We start from the raw sequence: 15,304 nt of genomic DNA, 5'->3' as shown, positions 1-15,304 counted from the left end.
GACAAGCCGACAGGAAGAGAGACGTGGGCAGAACGTCCTTAATGAGGGTAAGCCGGTCTCCGGAGGTACCAGGCGGACTCTGAGGCCTGGATTGGACTCGGGAGACCAATTACGCCTCACCTGTTCACATCTGTCCTCTGACTCAGCCCCATGCACATCTCTTGTTAGAAGGCATCGTTAGAGTAGCAACAAGAGGGATGCTATTTATTGCCCGGCTGTTCCAAGACAAAAAAAGGGGAAATTATGCCCCAGCTTCCTTCTTATGAAAGGATGGATTACCCACAAGGTTTTTTAACCCAACCTTCTCCTCTTCTGCTATAACTCAATCTTTCATAATCAGGGGTGGGGAGCCTCAGGTGCCGGGGGCAGAATGTGGCCCCTCCAAGCTTCTGCATCTGGCCCCCTGAAGTTTCCCCAGGTCAACCCCCCCCACTGCCCCACACCAGGCCTTTTCACCTGGCAGGACTGTGCCCTCTTGCTCAAGGACAGAGAGGTGCGGAAGCACAGAAACTAGCCTACTGCAGAAAGGTAAAATTTGCATTCATTGCTCTGCCTGCTTTTGCCTCTAGACCCTCCCACCAACAGCATGTGGCCCTTGGTAAGTTTCCCAGAAGGGAATGTGGCCCTTGGGTTAGAAAAAGACTATACTATATATGTTCATGCACGCAAGTGGCCTTTGCTTTTTAGCAGGGATTCCTGCATTGCAGGGGGTTGGACTAGTTCAGTGTTTTCCAAACTTTTGGGTCTCTGGCTGTTTTTGGACTACAGTCCCCATCATCCCTGACCACTGGTCTTGCTAGCTCGGGATGATGGGAGTTGTAGTCCAAAAACAGCTGGAGACCCAAGTTTGGGAAACACTGAACTAAAGGATCCTTAGGGTTCCTTCCAACTCTACAATGAATGAAGAGGGAAAGAGAGGCAGACAGACAGACAGACAGACAAGAAGTGGCTGCCAAGGGCTCTTACTTTTTTTCTTTGGCATCTGGAAGAACTCTGCCTTGAACCCGGGATACCGCTCCGTGGCATCTGTGATCAGCATGACCAGGAGAACATTTGTAGAGGAGACAAAGGTCAGATTGTAGGATGGTCCATAGCTGCCACACAGCCTGGGAGGGAGGAAAAAGCCAAGTGGTGGGTGAGGGGAAGAGAAAAGAGAGCCAACCCCCCCAACAGCCACTCTTTGCAGCGACTCCTCTTCCGCCATATTGGAAGTGGGCTTAAGAACCACAAAGTTCATTCGGGAGACGAGCCAGGAGAGCTACGGTTGCTCCCAACGAATCCAAATCCCACCACAGTCCTTGTGATTGGCCCCTCCACCTCTTGACACTGGATCTGGGGGGAGGGGGGGCACCAGGAAAAAGCTGCTCTTCTTCAGCATTGCAACCATTTGCATTTTAAATATTAGAAGGATGCCGCATAAAAAAAACAAAAGCTCCAATGTTTTAACATTAGCTGGTTTTAATCGAGCCATTGGCACACTGCATTGTAATCCGTTTGCTAGGAGAAAGGAAAACTCTGATCCTAAACCTCCGCTGGCTTGCGGGACATCTTTGGAATAATAATAATAGTAATAGTAATAATAATAATAATAATAATAATAATAATAATAATTTATTAGTTATACCCTGTCCATCTGGCGGGGCCTCCCCAGCCACTCTGGCCAGCTTCCAACAGGATATTAAAAACACAATAAAAGATCAAACATTAAAACTTCCCTAAACAGGGCTGCCTTCAGAAGATAAGGCCAAGGAGTGAACCCTATACAAATCCAGAGTGGAGTCCCTAAGATGGTCGGATGGCATCTTGTACCCTTCCTTCGGGCATTTTCTGTAGCCAAGCTGGTGCCAGGCTGGTATGGCTCTGCTTTTGAACCTTGTACATTCTCTGCTCCTGAGCTATGGCCCTTCTCTCTGTGCAGTGGTACCTCGGGTTAAGAACTTAAGGTCCGTTCTTAACCTGAAACTGTTCTTAACCTGAGGTACCACGTTAGCTAATGGGGCCTCCCACCGCCGCCCCGCTGCCGGCGCACGATTTCTGTTCTCATCCTGAATCAACCCTGGGTACTATTTCTGGGTTAGCGTAGTCTGTAACCTGAAGTGTTTGCAACCCGAAGCGTCTGTAATAGGGTGGTGACTTTTTTACAACCTCATTTCCCTGTATCATAATTTGATGAGCTTTCATTAAAGATTAGATAAAATCTTACTTTCAAAGAGATTTGATTTTAAAAAAAACCTCACGCACAAAATCATTTTAAAAAATTTATTTATCAGTTTTTTGACCATTTTTGAAGTCACTGTAAGCAGATATAAAATTGAACCCAAGCTTTAGAGTCACATATATACAACATTATATAGGGTCATCAAACACACAAGGAAGCGTATTTTAGCTGCAGTAACAGTATAGACGCCACTAGAGGACGATGTTTTGCTACCTCTCCTGTAGGTTCTTTTCCCAGCATGCCCGGCAGGGTCTGCTGGCTGAGTTTTGAGGTCCCAAAAAAGGGGCTTTTACCTTGCTCAGGTGTGACATTTGTATACCCTATGTTGCTAAGAACACTCCCCATTGTGGAATGTGGCGTTGTGTCCAAATTTGATATGAAATATATACAGAATTGTTAATACCATTTTATGAAATGGTAAAACGGCATACAAAAAAATATAAAAACGGTTTGTGCGTAACCTTTTTTAATATTCCAATGGAATATACCTCATTTTAGTCATTAATAGGCAAAAGTTAATCCATTTGTGCTACAGGAAATAATTTTTGAGAGGAAAAAAAATGAAAAAGTCATCACCCTAGTCCAGGCATCCCCAAACTTCGGCCCTCCAGATGTTTTGGCCTACAACTCCCATGATCCCTAGCTAACAGGACCAGTGGTCAGGGAAGATGGGAATTGTACTCCATAACATCTGGAGGGCCAAAGTTTGGGGATGCCTGCCCTAGTCTGTAACCAGAGGTACCACTGTTTCGTGAAGAGCCTTTGAAACTTAAAAGAGGCGGGCAAGAGCAGAGGCCGAGCCCACCGTCTCCTCCCAGGCGTGCCATGAATGCTGGCTGCCCCTGCACTCCAAAGGATTCATTCAATGGGGAAGGGCAACCGACTTACTTCACCAGCGCCCGGGCTTCGACGGGGCTCAGCGTGTCATACACCTTGACAAAGTCGTTCCCCACGTTGCAGGGCTCCAAGTCGAACGTCGTGAAGGTCAGGCTGATGACGGAATCTGCGTCGGCTCTCAGGACCCAGAGGCATCGCGTGTTGGACGGGTAGGCGCTGTTTGGGAAGCCGGGCGTGGTGAAGCTGGTGACCACACCCTCTTTCGCATGCAGGGCATAGTTGCAGCTGTCTGAGTAGGTGGGGAGAGAGGGAGGGAGGAGCGGGGGGAGGAGGAGGAGGAGGGGCTCTCAATAGGGAGAATGCAAAAGCAATGAAGGACCAGGCGGTCCATTTCAAACAAAGCCCCAAGAAAGAGTCCAACAGGGGCAGGGTACTAAGTTGAGGCCAAATAGTTAAAAAAAAAACCCACCATGTTCACCGATATCCTTGGCTATTATAGGGGGAAAATAAACGCTCCTAAAACATGCATGGTTTTATTTTATTTTTTTGGCACGCAATTTAAACTCTTTCCCCTCGTGTTAAGAAGAGGACATTTTCACAATGCTTGGGGCATGCTTTTGGTTTCCCCCCCCCTCCCCAATTTTTGCTTGCTAAATAAACCAGGTTGGGTGGGCAAGGAAGAATGCGTAAGAGTCGGTCGTGCAAGGCTGAAGTCTGTCCAGCTCTGTTGCACTTCTAAAAACCCCAAATGTCAAAAACAAGGCATTAAGAAGCGGCTTCTATGTCTCCAAAGCAAATTCATCTTAGGAAGCTTCGCTTGAGAAAACCAACCCAGCCACGAAACTGATTTGGACTCCGCAGGGGCTGTTCTGGGTACGTTCCCCTTCATAACTTAGCAGAGCCTTGTTCCCCAGACTTGGACGCTCCTATGTCTCCCAAACGGAGGAGGAGGAGGAACAGGCCCCCTTGTACAGACGACCCAATGAGTCTTGTATGGCTATTGGCCCACAAAACCAAACTGAGTACTTACTGTCCCGTTTTGCCTTGATGATATCTGGATCAGAAGCTAGGAGTTAAAGAGAGAGAGAGAGAAATACATTAATTGTGCAGGCCCCGTTGTAGGGGGAACCCAACCAGTCTGCATTCCCTGCCCTGGAGACACAAAGGTTGGCTCATCCCTCCCCCTACTTTGATGGACTCCAATGCAAGAGTCCTTCGTGAGAATGCCGGCTGAAGTCCTCAGCAGAAGTGGATGAGTCACCATGACTCAGCCGAAAAGATGTATTTCATAAACTGAGAAAGGGCTGGAAAATGGAATTGTTGCTGGATGGTTTTGTACTACAGCATTTGAAGAATTGGGGAGGCATCAGGGGATGATTGAGGAAGAATGGTGGGTAGGCTGGGACAGGGTGGGAGTGGGGTGAGGGGTAGTAATGGATGCAACTTTTTTGATTGATTTAGATGGTCTGAAACTGGAGTGACTTATGGAACTCGCTGAAGAATCTGGGAGACCCTGAGTTCTGGGGAAGGGGGGTTAAATTTGTTATAATGTGTTTAAATGTTAGTATATGTAAGAATTAATATTTAAATTTATGGAAAGTTCTTGGAAAAAAATTCTAGGCTAAGGGGAGAAACGGAAGATAGAAGGAAGGGAAAATAACTTTTGATTTGGATAAATTAATTATTGGTGGAGAACAGATGATATTTTTAGAATAGAATATTCGAGTGTTAATGATAAAATGTGTTAGATTAATTTAAGATTTAAGAAATTGGAATTATAAAATGGACCCAGTGAGGGGGGAATTGAGGAAGTCAACAATGTTAAGGAAACAATATATGATTTGAGATGTTTTTCTTTTTTATGTTTTATTGTTCTTTTTGTTTTGTTTTATTGTTCTTTATTGTTCTTTTTGTTTTGAGTTTTTGTTTTGTTTTGAGTTTTTGTTTTGTTTTTTTTGTGATTTTGTATTTGGAAAATGAATAAAATTATTTGAAAAAAAGAAAAAGATGTATTTCATTTCATTTTGGTGGATTTCCCTCCCCAAAAATCCACCCGATGCTGCAGTCTGTACTGCACACCCATAAATAAACTTCTGAAGTACGAATTAAGTAACATTCTTGTAAGTTCCTCAGTTAACAAGTTTTGCTGCAGGAACATTTTTGATTAGGATGATTTTGGCAGGGAGATGTTACCATCAGAATCAGAGCACCCGAGGGGGGGGCAGTGGGGGTAGGAGAGGCAATCTTTACATCCGTTATTCTGAAGAGAAAGTTCAAATGTCTTCTGGCCCTTTTATATGCCAACCCCAGGCCTCTCTCCCCCTCATTGTAAGGGTGCAATATTTAAATTTACTCATTTCATAAAATGTATACGCTGCTTGATTGTTAAAAAAACAAAAACAACGCTTCAAAGGGGTTTACAGAAAAAGATAAAACAATAACATTGTCAATAAGAAAAGTGAGCAATAATTTTAAAACTTTCAGAAAGCTAAAATAAAAATAAGACTGAAAACAGATTAAAACTCGCATCAGCTTTCTTAACATGTGGGTAGGCTTGTCTAAAGAAGAATGTTTTTAGCAGACGCCAGAAAGAGGATTGCAAAGGCACCTGCCTGAATCAATAGGCAGGGAGTTCCAAAGTGCGGGTGCCGCCACACAGAAAAATTGAGTTCTTACAAGCATGGAACAGGTATGTGGCACCTATAATAGCATAGCCTTTAAACAAAACAACATTTTTGTAACATTTAAACAAAAGAAAAGCCTTCACGTCTTACTCTAAATAAAAGACACTTCTTACAGTTCCCGCTACATGGTTGCCTTGACAATGCTCTGAAATGCACAAGCGCCTCGGGCGTTTTGCACCTGGCTATTGACCAAATCAGTCAGAAGGCCCAATAAACCCTTGCCCCGAGTCCTAATTTTTGCAGATGCTGAGCGGTTAGGACAAGTTTGGAGAACCGATCTTTTAAAAGGGAAAGTTCTCCAAACTGTTCCTAACCACTCAGCAGCTGCAAAAAGTTAGGACTCAGGGCATGGGTGAATTGGGCCTTCCGAATGGCTGAGTCCCCAACCCAGCTGCCCATAACAGCCCAAGGACTCAGCTACATTAGTCAAAATACAGCGTTATAAATGTGTTATAACACTGTGACACCAGATGGTGCTGTAGAGCTGAAATGATCTTTCCAATTGTGAGCTTTACAGTGGTTTTTAGCATATTGTTTTCAGAGCGTTTGTTTTATAGCTGTGCAGATCTAGCCCTAGTCAGCCACTTCTAGCCATGTCTTACCCCACATATGTTTGGGTCTCATTTTCCGAAGCCAAATAGGCAGCTCAGATTCTCACAATCAAGGCTGAGGTGACTGAACAGGAGGGGGCAGAATAGAAAAGAGACTTACGGAAAGCAACGACCGTCTCAACTCGCATTTCATAGCTCCCCCTCTGTTTCATCCCCGCTTGATTTGAAGCCTGGATGTTGGCCATGGCCTTGTCAAGGGCTTCCACATTGTGTTTAGGGACACTGAACTCTGACCAGTAGTAGGCAATAATGCTGCCCTCGCTGCTCGGAGAGGAGGAAAAAGAGGCAGGTTAGGAATCTGGACCAAACCATCAGGTTTGCAAAGAGAATCACAGAATTGTAGAGTTGGAAGGGACCCAAAGGGGCGTCTAGCCCAACTGCTTGCAATGCAGGAAGCCTTGGCCAGCCCTGACTGCCCCAATCACTATAATCCAGAGCTTTCTAAACTGTGTGTCGCGACTCATTAGTGTGTCGGCTGCAGTGTGTAGATGTGCCGCGCAAACGCTCCCCACACTCCTCCCAGGGCTGGAAAGGGGTTAGTTTAACCTCCAGTTTGCTAGGAAAACTGAATGAAATTATGCACGTCCAAAAGGTTTGGAAAGCTCTGCTATAATCTATTGTGAATATTGGTTTCCTTAAGGCCTGACTCTCTCAAACATACTAGCAGGATAACAGAGGCCATGTTGCAAAGGAGTATCATTTAAGGGATTTTTGCCCCATTACCGTGGCAAACCCATGTTCGGAAGAGCAAGTATGAGTTTGCACATCTCGTCGTTTGCAGACACTGTTTATGCTACATAGCTGGGTTCCCCCCCCCCCGCCTTACTAGAAATCATTTTAAATGACATTTTAAACAATAATTCTGAGCGATTTTTCTTAAACTTGGCCATTACCCACCTGAATGCGACGATTTGAGTTTCCTTGTGGAAAGGACTGACATCCTGATTATTTTTATAGATGTTTATGAGCTAAAGGTGAGAAAAGAGGTTACAATTTAGTTTAAATAAAGGAACAGGTAGATGACTACCAAATTCAGAGGTCAGAAGGGAACTACATTTTCTGGCTATAACCATTTTGTCATCGTCATCACATTCTATAGGTCAACCAAATACAGGTTATAGCCTAAAACAGACAGGTCTCAAAAACGTATCATAGCACATATGATTAAAACATTATAAAACACTTCACAGATATACACAAATGGAGGAGAATGGCGAGAAACTCTGGACGCAAGACTCTAGGGTTTTCCTGAGTTGAGAGGCTTTTAGTGCAAACTTCGCTGTGCTAAACATAACCGGTTTGTTCGAGCTAGACAGCAGGTAATTTATTTTATCGATGTCACTAAAGCTGCCAATCCCGAGGGGTTTCTTTAAGTATTTAGCCCTCGGAATTTCAAATACAGTACAACATAGAATGAATAGTGTCCTCTACTGACACAGATGGAGAGGCACTGTTCTCAGGATGTTTCTATATTGCCCTTCCAGGAAGTTGCTTTGGGCTGCAAGTTGAGCTTGTCTCCAGGAATCTCAGCGGATTTCAAAATGTGGAATCCACTGATTGGAAAAGCAAATGGGAGGGTGGCTTTATTACATTTAAGTAATAAGAGCATTTAAGTCATTTGAGCTTCTCTTGGGTAAGTCTCACAGTAAAGCAGTTCAAGTGATAAAGAATCAAACCAGAACCATCTTTGGGTTTGAAAGGATGTATACAGAAGTAAGATTCAAGGTTGAAAAGAGAGAGGGTGGGGTTCACCTCACTTGAGCCCAGAAGCATGCAAACCGGGAGGAGGAGGAACCCTGCGGCCCTCCAAACATTGTCAAACTACAACTCCCATCATCCTCGGCCCCTGGCCATGCTGGCTGGAGCCGATGGGAGCTGGCGTCATTTAGTTCAGTCCTGTGCCTCCAGCCCAACACACCAGAGACGCACATGCTACACAGTCAACAACACTTCCCCAAGTTTGCCCTATGAGTTCAGGAGCTGCTTACCATTTTCTTCACCTCCCTGGCCAAGTCAGCGAATTCAGGGGAGCTGGAATTCTCGTAAGCATCGATGAAGTGGCCCCCCACCAGTCTCAGGTGGCCATTGTAGACTTTCTGCACATGGGCATTCCTGTCTAAGAGAAGCCATATTGCGGGTGAAAGGTAAGAACAGTGTTTAATGGAGCCTGCTTTACACCTACAGGTCTAGAGGTGCCTGGAACAAATGGGCTCCAGTTATTATTATTTTTATTTGGACAGTTCTGCCCCAGTCCAATTGCTCTGAATCCAGAGAGGCTTTTATTTCTTGGGTGCCCATTAATAGAACCAAGCGACCTTCCGTCAAGCTTCAGAAAAGAGGCAACACGCTCCTTTCACTTCCGTTCTTGCAGCTCTGCAATCTGGTTTTCAAGGAGGCATTCTCAACACACAGAATCCGGCAGGTTTTGTGGGTGGCTCCCAAGATCTGCACTCAGGGATCTACCTTTTTTATTACCATTCTTCCCCAAAGACCCCACAAGTGGCAGAACTATTCCATGGGGATATCATGTAACTTTTTGGATGCAAAATGTAACGGCACCAGGTAGGGAGAGCCAGGACCCTGCTTGCGTGTCTCCATCATCAAGAGAATCAAGGGACTGAATAAAAAAAAGTTCTATTCAGAATAAATGTAATGGAGGAAAGGTAGTCATGCCCATTAATTTCAGTGGGTCAACTCCTTGGTACGACTAGCACTGGATTCAACCCATAGCTTACGTATGGTTAACTGCATTCAATCACACTCAGTCCTGGCCTCTTCATTTCCGCAATTCCACTTGTTCACTTCTCCAGCTTTTAAGATCTAGGCCAGTGGTTCCCAGAGTGGGCAGTGGGATTCCCTAGGGCAGGCATAGGCAACCTTGGCTCTCCAGATGTTTTGGAACTACAACTCCCATGATCCCTGTTAGCTGGGGATCATGGGGGTTGTAGTTCCAAAACATCTGGAGAGCCAAGGTTGCCTATGCCTGCCCTAGGGGGCTGCTAAGAGGGCAAGGGGGCAACAGCTGGAGGTGTCAATGACTATCAAAATTTGAAGAGCTGGTCTCACTGGATCAAGTTCACCCCTTTTGGAGAATTGATTAAACCAAATTGTTTTCATTGGATTTCAAATAAATGTGCAATTAATTGCTAATGTTTTTCATTTCAACGTGTTATTCTCTTCTTTAGAGGGTCACGCAAACCACTACAGTCGTACCTTGGATCCCAAACACCTTGCGAGTCGAATGTTTTGGTTCCCAAACGCCGCAAATCCAGACGTGACTGTTCTGGTTTGTGAACATTCTTTGGAACCCGAACGTCCGGCGCAGCTTCCGATTGGCTGCAGGAGCTCCCTGCAGCCAATCGGAAGCCACGCCTGGGTTTCCAAAAGTTTTGGAAGTCGAATGGACTTCCGGAACGGATTCTGTTCAACTTCCAAGGTACCACTGTATTCTGAATCGTGCTTTTCATAGGGTAGAGTGGAGGGCATTGGGGATGAATTTCTGAAACCCAGGGGGCAGGGCCCTGGAAAAGGATGGGAAACACTAATCTGGAGTGCAAGCTCCTTGGGGCGAAGACCACTATTAGCTTATGCACATTGCTGGTGCTTATGAATAATAAAATCAATAGTCTTCTTCAAGTTACATTTCTCTTTCCCAAATTGTGGCGTTATACAACTTCTGCCACATGCAGCCAACAGTCACCTAATTTTGTGTGTCACACACACATGCCTGGTGATTGAATCTACGTTCTTCTGCTTTGGCTAGTATGGTTTTACTTGTTTTTACAACCGTAATTGTTTTTAGAACTAACTGTATATCAGATATACAATGGACATATACATCTGAATCCCACTCTGAAGTGTTGGGGAAAACTCCATAGCAGGTTTGGGGGCCCATGGGGGACACAAGGGGGTGGAAGTTCCACAGCATGAGCAGTTGTTGTTCTGCTCACGCAGTGACTCGGCTGGATTTTAAGTTTAAATTGGCTTAGTCAACAGGTCAATAAACTAAAGCTTTGGCCAACTGATCCACCAAGGGAAATGTTTTAATTGGTGGGGTTGCCTATTGAGGACAGATGATATTCCCGGTCTGCTCCGATGTGTCCTTGTAACAGAGAGTGGAAATTTTAAAGGTGGCAAAAAGCTTTATTTATTGAACTGTGGTTTCTCCTCTCCTTCTTCCAATATCTTTAAAAGGCAGGAGGTTTTCATAACTGACTGTTTTTTGAAGGAAAGGGCTTTTAATAGCGCTGCACTGTCTGTTTGTTTGTTTGTTTGTTTGTGTTTGTTTGTATTACCTGTATTTCAGTAGATTAGTTTTTTATATTGTTTTGATTCTATCAGCGTCGAATTGTTTTTTTCCCTTAATGATGATCTTTTATATGTTTTTAGCGTTCTGCATTTTAGCTGTCTTGCTTCATTTTTGTAAGCCTGCCTTGAATCCCAGTCTGGGCAAAAAGCCAAGATCTAAATAAATATACAGTAATCATAATACGATATGGCAACCCCACACCTTGTAAACCAGGGCTCACTTACATCTAAAGTGCCAAACCAGGAACCCGGCAAGCAGGGAGAGGAGGAGGCAGACCAGGACGATGGCTAACGCCACTATGCAGCGCTTGGGACCCCTCTTCTCCACCTTCTTGGCGTTCATTGTGGGGAGGAACTCCAAGCCTTCTTCCAGGCCGTTCATATCCTAGGGCGAAGCAAACACAGAATCAGGCTGCCATCCCAACAAGGTGTCCATGTACTCCTGCAGGTCCCCAAACCCAAGGACAGGGCCAGCCCAATATATTCCGCTGCTGGAATAGGGGAGCTCAGCCAATCATTACTGTGTATTGAATTTATGAATCTCTCTACATGCAAGGTGGCGCTGTGGGTTAAACCACTGAGCCTAGGGCTTGCTGATCAGAAGGTCGGCGGTTCGAATCCCCACAAGGGAGTGAGCTCTCATCGCTCGGTCCCAGCTCCTGCCCACCTAGCAGTTCGAAAGCATGTCAAAGTGCAAGTAGATAAATAGGTACCACTACAGCGGGAAGGTAAACAGTGTTTCCGTGCGCTGCTCTGGTTCGCCAGAAGCAGCTTTGTCATGCTGGCCACATAACCTGGAAGCTGTACGCCAGCTCCCTTGGCCAATAATGCGAGATGAGCACTGCAACCCCAGAGTCGGTCACGACTGGACCTAATGGTCAGGGGTCCCTTTACTTTTACCTACATGCAAGGAATACCATTGTGGAAATCCGGCTAAAACAGGCATCCCCAAACTTTGGCCCTCCAGATGTTTTGGACTACAATTCCCATCATCCCTGACCACTGGTCCTGTTAGCTAGGGATCATGGGAGGGCCGCAGTTTGGGGATGCCTGGGCTAAAAGATCTCTCCCCAAATCCAGAGATATCCAGTTGTTTTGAACCACAGCTCCTAGCAGACCCAGACAAAACATCTGGAGGTTGGGGAGAGGGCCGGGGACTAGTCGAAATTCCTTTTCCTAGCACGATCCTCGAGGCTCCCAAGCAAGGCAAGAAGGCAACAAAGTGCCTTGAAGTGCGGCAGGGAGGAAACCAGAAGGTATACAGCCCTTGCCCATGTGAGTTCCATTTTTTAAATTAAATTTGATTCAATTCATGAATCGTTGTCCACGAAATACCTAAGAGACATGTCAGAGTAAAAAACTGTAAAGGAACAATTACATCTAGCTATCGTACAAACAGTGACAAATCTATTTTCCTTTCATCCCCCTCCCCCAAAAATAATTAAAACAAGAAATAGAAAACGATGTAAGACAGCGCCCATCACATCAAATGGCAGGGAGTTCCGCAGGTTATTCATGCGCTGCTTGAAAAATGACTTCTTCCCTTTTGTGTGCCCTAAAGCTAAAGCCAGCCCTCAACCCGGCTGAAGTTCTAGCTTTACAGCAGACAGAGAAAAGGCAGATAAAGAGGAAGTAATATCACCTTTGTGTAGTGAATAGTTGACCCAGGATCGTGAAAAACAGTCCAAATTTTTGATAAGCATTAGAAACAACCGAGGCTGTTCCATTAGAGTACATGGATGCTCAGTCTACCATCAGCCAGGCTTTACCTGACTGCCTTTTTTACAACCAGCCTGAGGAACGGGACCCTTTTCAGGGAACACTACTAGAAAACTAGAAACTGCAAGCCCCTATTTCCCTCACAGAGCTAAGTCCGATTATTCAACCACACTGGCTGGAATGTCCCTGAACTTCTGGCTTGTGCCAGAGAAAAAGGCGTGCGAGAGAGTAGAGGTAAAGGTAAAATGCACACCAATTGCTCCACCCATTTTTGCCCCTGGCCCTGCCTACCATGGCCATGTGGCCCCCAGGAAGTTCTCAGAAGGGAATGTGGCCATCAAGCTGCAAAAACCACCCCACCCCATACCTGTTGTAAAGGGGAGGAGGACAAAGAGAGAACCCATCCGTTTGACCAAGGCCACATTAAACTCGTGACAAATAAGCAAAAACAAACAAACTTGGGGCTTGCCAATTCTTCATTCCTCCCTCTAGGCTAAAGGTAAATGTAAAGGTACCCCTGACCATTAGGTCCAGTCGCGGACAATTCTGGGGTTGTGGAGCTCATCTCGCTCTATAGGCTGAGGGAGCCGGCGTTTGTCCGCAGACAGCTTCTGGGTCATGTGGCCAGCAAGACTAAGCCACTTCTGGTGAACCAGAGCAGCGCACGGAAACACCGTTTATCTTCCCGCAGGAGCGGTACCTATTTATCTACTTGCACTTTGATGTGCTTTCAAACTGCTAGGTGGGCAGGAGCTAGGACCGAACAACGGGAGCTCACCCCGCCGCGGGGATTCGAACCGCCAGCCTTCTGATTGGCAAGTCCTAGGCTCTGTGGTTTAGACCACAGCACCACCTGCATCCCTCTAGGCCACACCGGCTTAAAAAGCAGCAACCCTACAGGAAAACAGCCGTCAAATGAGGGGGGGGGGAACCACTCCCCTTTCATGTCTACAACCTTGAAACTGTGAACAAAGAATCTGGCCCCCAGAAGGCACACACACTCATCCCCAGAAAGTGCGGCGGAACAAAACGTGTTGCTCACACACTTTCTGCAAGAGTTTCGGGGACTTCCGTGTTCCTTTTCTGGGCTGCTCCTGCCCATCCCTGTTCAAGCAGCACCTGTGGAGCAGAACCAAGTCAGGCCGGCTCAGCCAGGCGTGTCACGCCTCACTCGTGGCTTGCACTTTTGGCGTCCACAGCTCCAAGGTGACAGACTTCCGCCTGTGAAGTCAGCAACTTACAGCTGACTGAAAAAGATCAGAGTGTCTCTCCCCGCTCCCTGCCTTCCCCTTTTGCCCGGTGCACTTTCTTAGAAGCAAGACAGAACCCTACATCCTCCTTTCTAAGAACATCCAAAGAGCCTGCTGGAACAAGTCAATGGCCCATCTAGTCCATCATCCCTGCTCTCACAGCGGCCAAACCACATACTGTACCTCCAAGGGAAACCCACAAGCAGAATTCAAACACAAGAGCGTTCTCCCCTCCACTGCCGGTGGTTTCCAGCTCCCAGCATTCAGTTGATTTACTGCCTCTGGCCGTGGAGGCAGAGCATTGCTCTCTTGGCAGGTTCCCATTTCTATCTCTTCTTTTAAATCCATTCTTCAATCCCACCTTTTTTCCCTGAGGACTCGGATTTGAACGCCTTAATCCTCACTCGGAGCTGTGTGGCTGAGCAAAACTTAGTGCCTTAGTGAACTGAGACCTCTGCTGTTCATGCAAAACCAAGTCATTCAGCGCCGGATGAGCAAGAACAGCAGCCGGGCCTTGCACAATGACTTTATTTTCGGCTGCTCTGTCTGTCCGCAGCTTGTGACCAACGGACCTGAATACAAGGCAAGCCGCCAGGGTTCTGCAGCTGTGGCCAAGCATTGCTACAGGAAATGGTTGATTTACAGGTCAATCTGTGGCCGACCAGATGCTTCACCGTGCTGTTTTTATTGTAATTATCTGGACGCTTTTAATCCATCATTTATACTTAGATATCATTTTAGTTCTATAAAGGTATTGCTGTTGTTTTCCTATGTTTTTAACTGTTTCTATTTGATCCGTAAGCCGCCTCAAGTCCCTGAAAAAGACAGGCTATAGATATAAAAATAAAATAATAATAATGTGGTTGGACTCCCCCAGCAGCTCAAGGCAGCATGATCAGTCGCTGGGGGTGGTGTGGGTTGTGGTTCAAAAGCATACGGAGGGCCGTGTGTTTCTTCCACCACTAAGAAACCAGAGGAGGAAGCATGCAGGGATCAAGGAGGAACTGGGCTCCCAAACCACAGCTGCGTAACTGTCCTCCGTGGCAAAGCCATTCCGAGCACAGAACTGCTCTTGGGAGCCACTGAAAGGGCAGAGCAGCCTTCCCCCTCCACACTCACCTGGTGCCCTCCAGATGTTTTGCACTGCATCACCCATCAGCACAGCTGTGCTGCCTGGATCTGATGGGAAATGCCATCCACAACAGCTGGAAGGTTCCAGGTTGGGGAAACTTTCAGGGGACCATACCAGAACTCTCGGTTTACTCTTTTTTATATATAAAGGTAAAGGTACCCCTGACCGTTAGGTCCAGTCGCGGACAACTCTGGGGTTGCGCACTCAACTCGCTCTATAGGCCGAGGGAGCCGGCGTTTGTCCGCAGGCAGCAGGTCATGTGGCCAGCATGACTAAGCCGCTTCTAGTGAACCAGAGCAGTGCACGGAAATGCCATTTACCTTCCCGCTGGAGTGGTACCTATTTATCTACTTGCACTTTGACATGCTTTCGAACTGCTAGGTTGGCAGGAGCAGGGACTGATCAACAGGAGCTCACCCCGTCACAGGGATTCGAACCACCGACCTTCTGATCAGCAAGCCCTAGGCTCTGTGGTTTAGACCACAGCGCCACCCGCATCCCTTTGTTATTTATATACGTATATATATTGTTATTTATATACTTGA

At 46.2% G+C, this 15,304-nt stretch overlaps 1 protein-coding gene across 2 annotated transcripts in view; it reads right to left on the bottom strand.

The window, feature by feature from the left end:
• Positions 1 to 15,304, bottom strand: part of ST14 (ST14 transmembrane serine protease matriptase) — a 43,189-nt gene that overhangs the window by 16,905 nt on the left and 10,980 nt on the right. The window contains exons 1-8 of one of the 2 annotated variants that reach the window (XM_035138937.2): positions 13,811 to 14,786; positions 10,884 to 11,043; positions 8,339 to 8,466; positions 7,248 to 7,318; positions 6,451 to 6,611; positions 4,086 to 4,121; positions 3,107 to 3,344; positions 967 to 1,106 (exon numbers count right to left, since the gene is read on the bottom strand). In XM_035138937.2, the coding sequence (XP_034994828.2) occupies positions 967 to 1,106; positions 3,107 to 3,344; positions 4,086 to 4,121; positions 6,451 to 6,611; positions 7,248 to 7,318; positions 8,339 to 8,466; positions 10,884 to 11,043; positions 13,811 to 13,975 (1,099 nt within the window). In that variant the 5' untranslated portion in view covers positions 13,976 to 14,786. Of the gene's footprint in view, positions 1 to 966; positions 1,107 to 3,106; positions 3,345 to 4,085; positions 4,122 to 6,450; positions 6,612 to 7,247; positions 7,319 to 8,338; positions 8,467 to 10,883; positions 11,044 to 13,810; positions 14,787 to 15,304 lie in introns of those variants that run through there. The other variant, XM_035138938.2, reaches the window with a different exon arrangement.

Source organism: Zootoca vivipara, chromosome 15 (assembly GCF_963506605.1).
Source record: "Zootoca vivipara chromosome 15, rZooViv1.1, whole genome shotgun sequence".
Taxonomy (NCBI): domain Eukaryota; kingdom Metazoa; phylum Chordata; class Lepidosauria; order Squamata; family Lacertidae; genus Zootoca; species Zootoca vivipara.
This window is presented reverse-complemented; position numbering and strand designations above follow the sequence as displayed.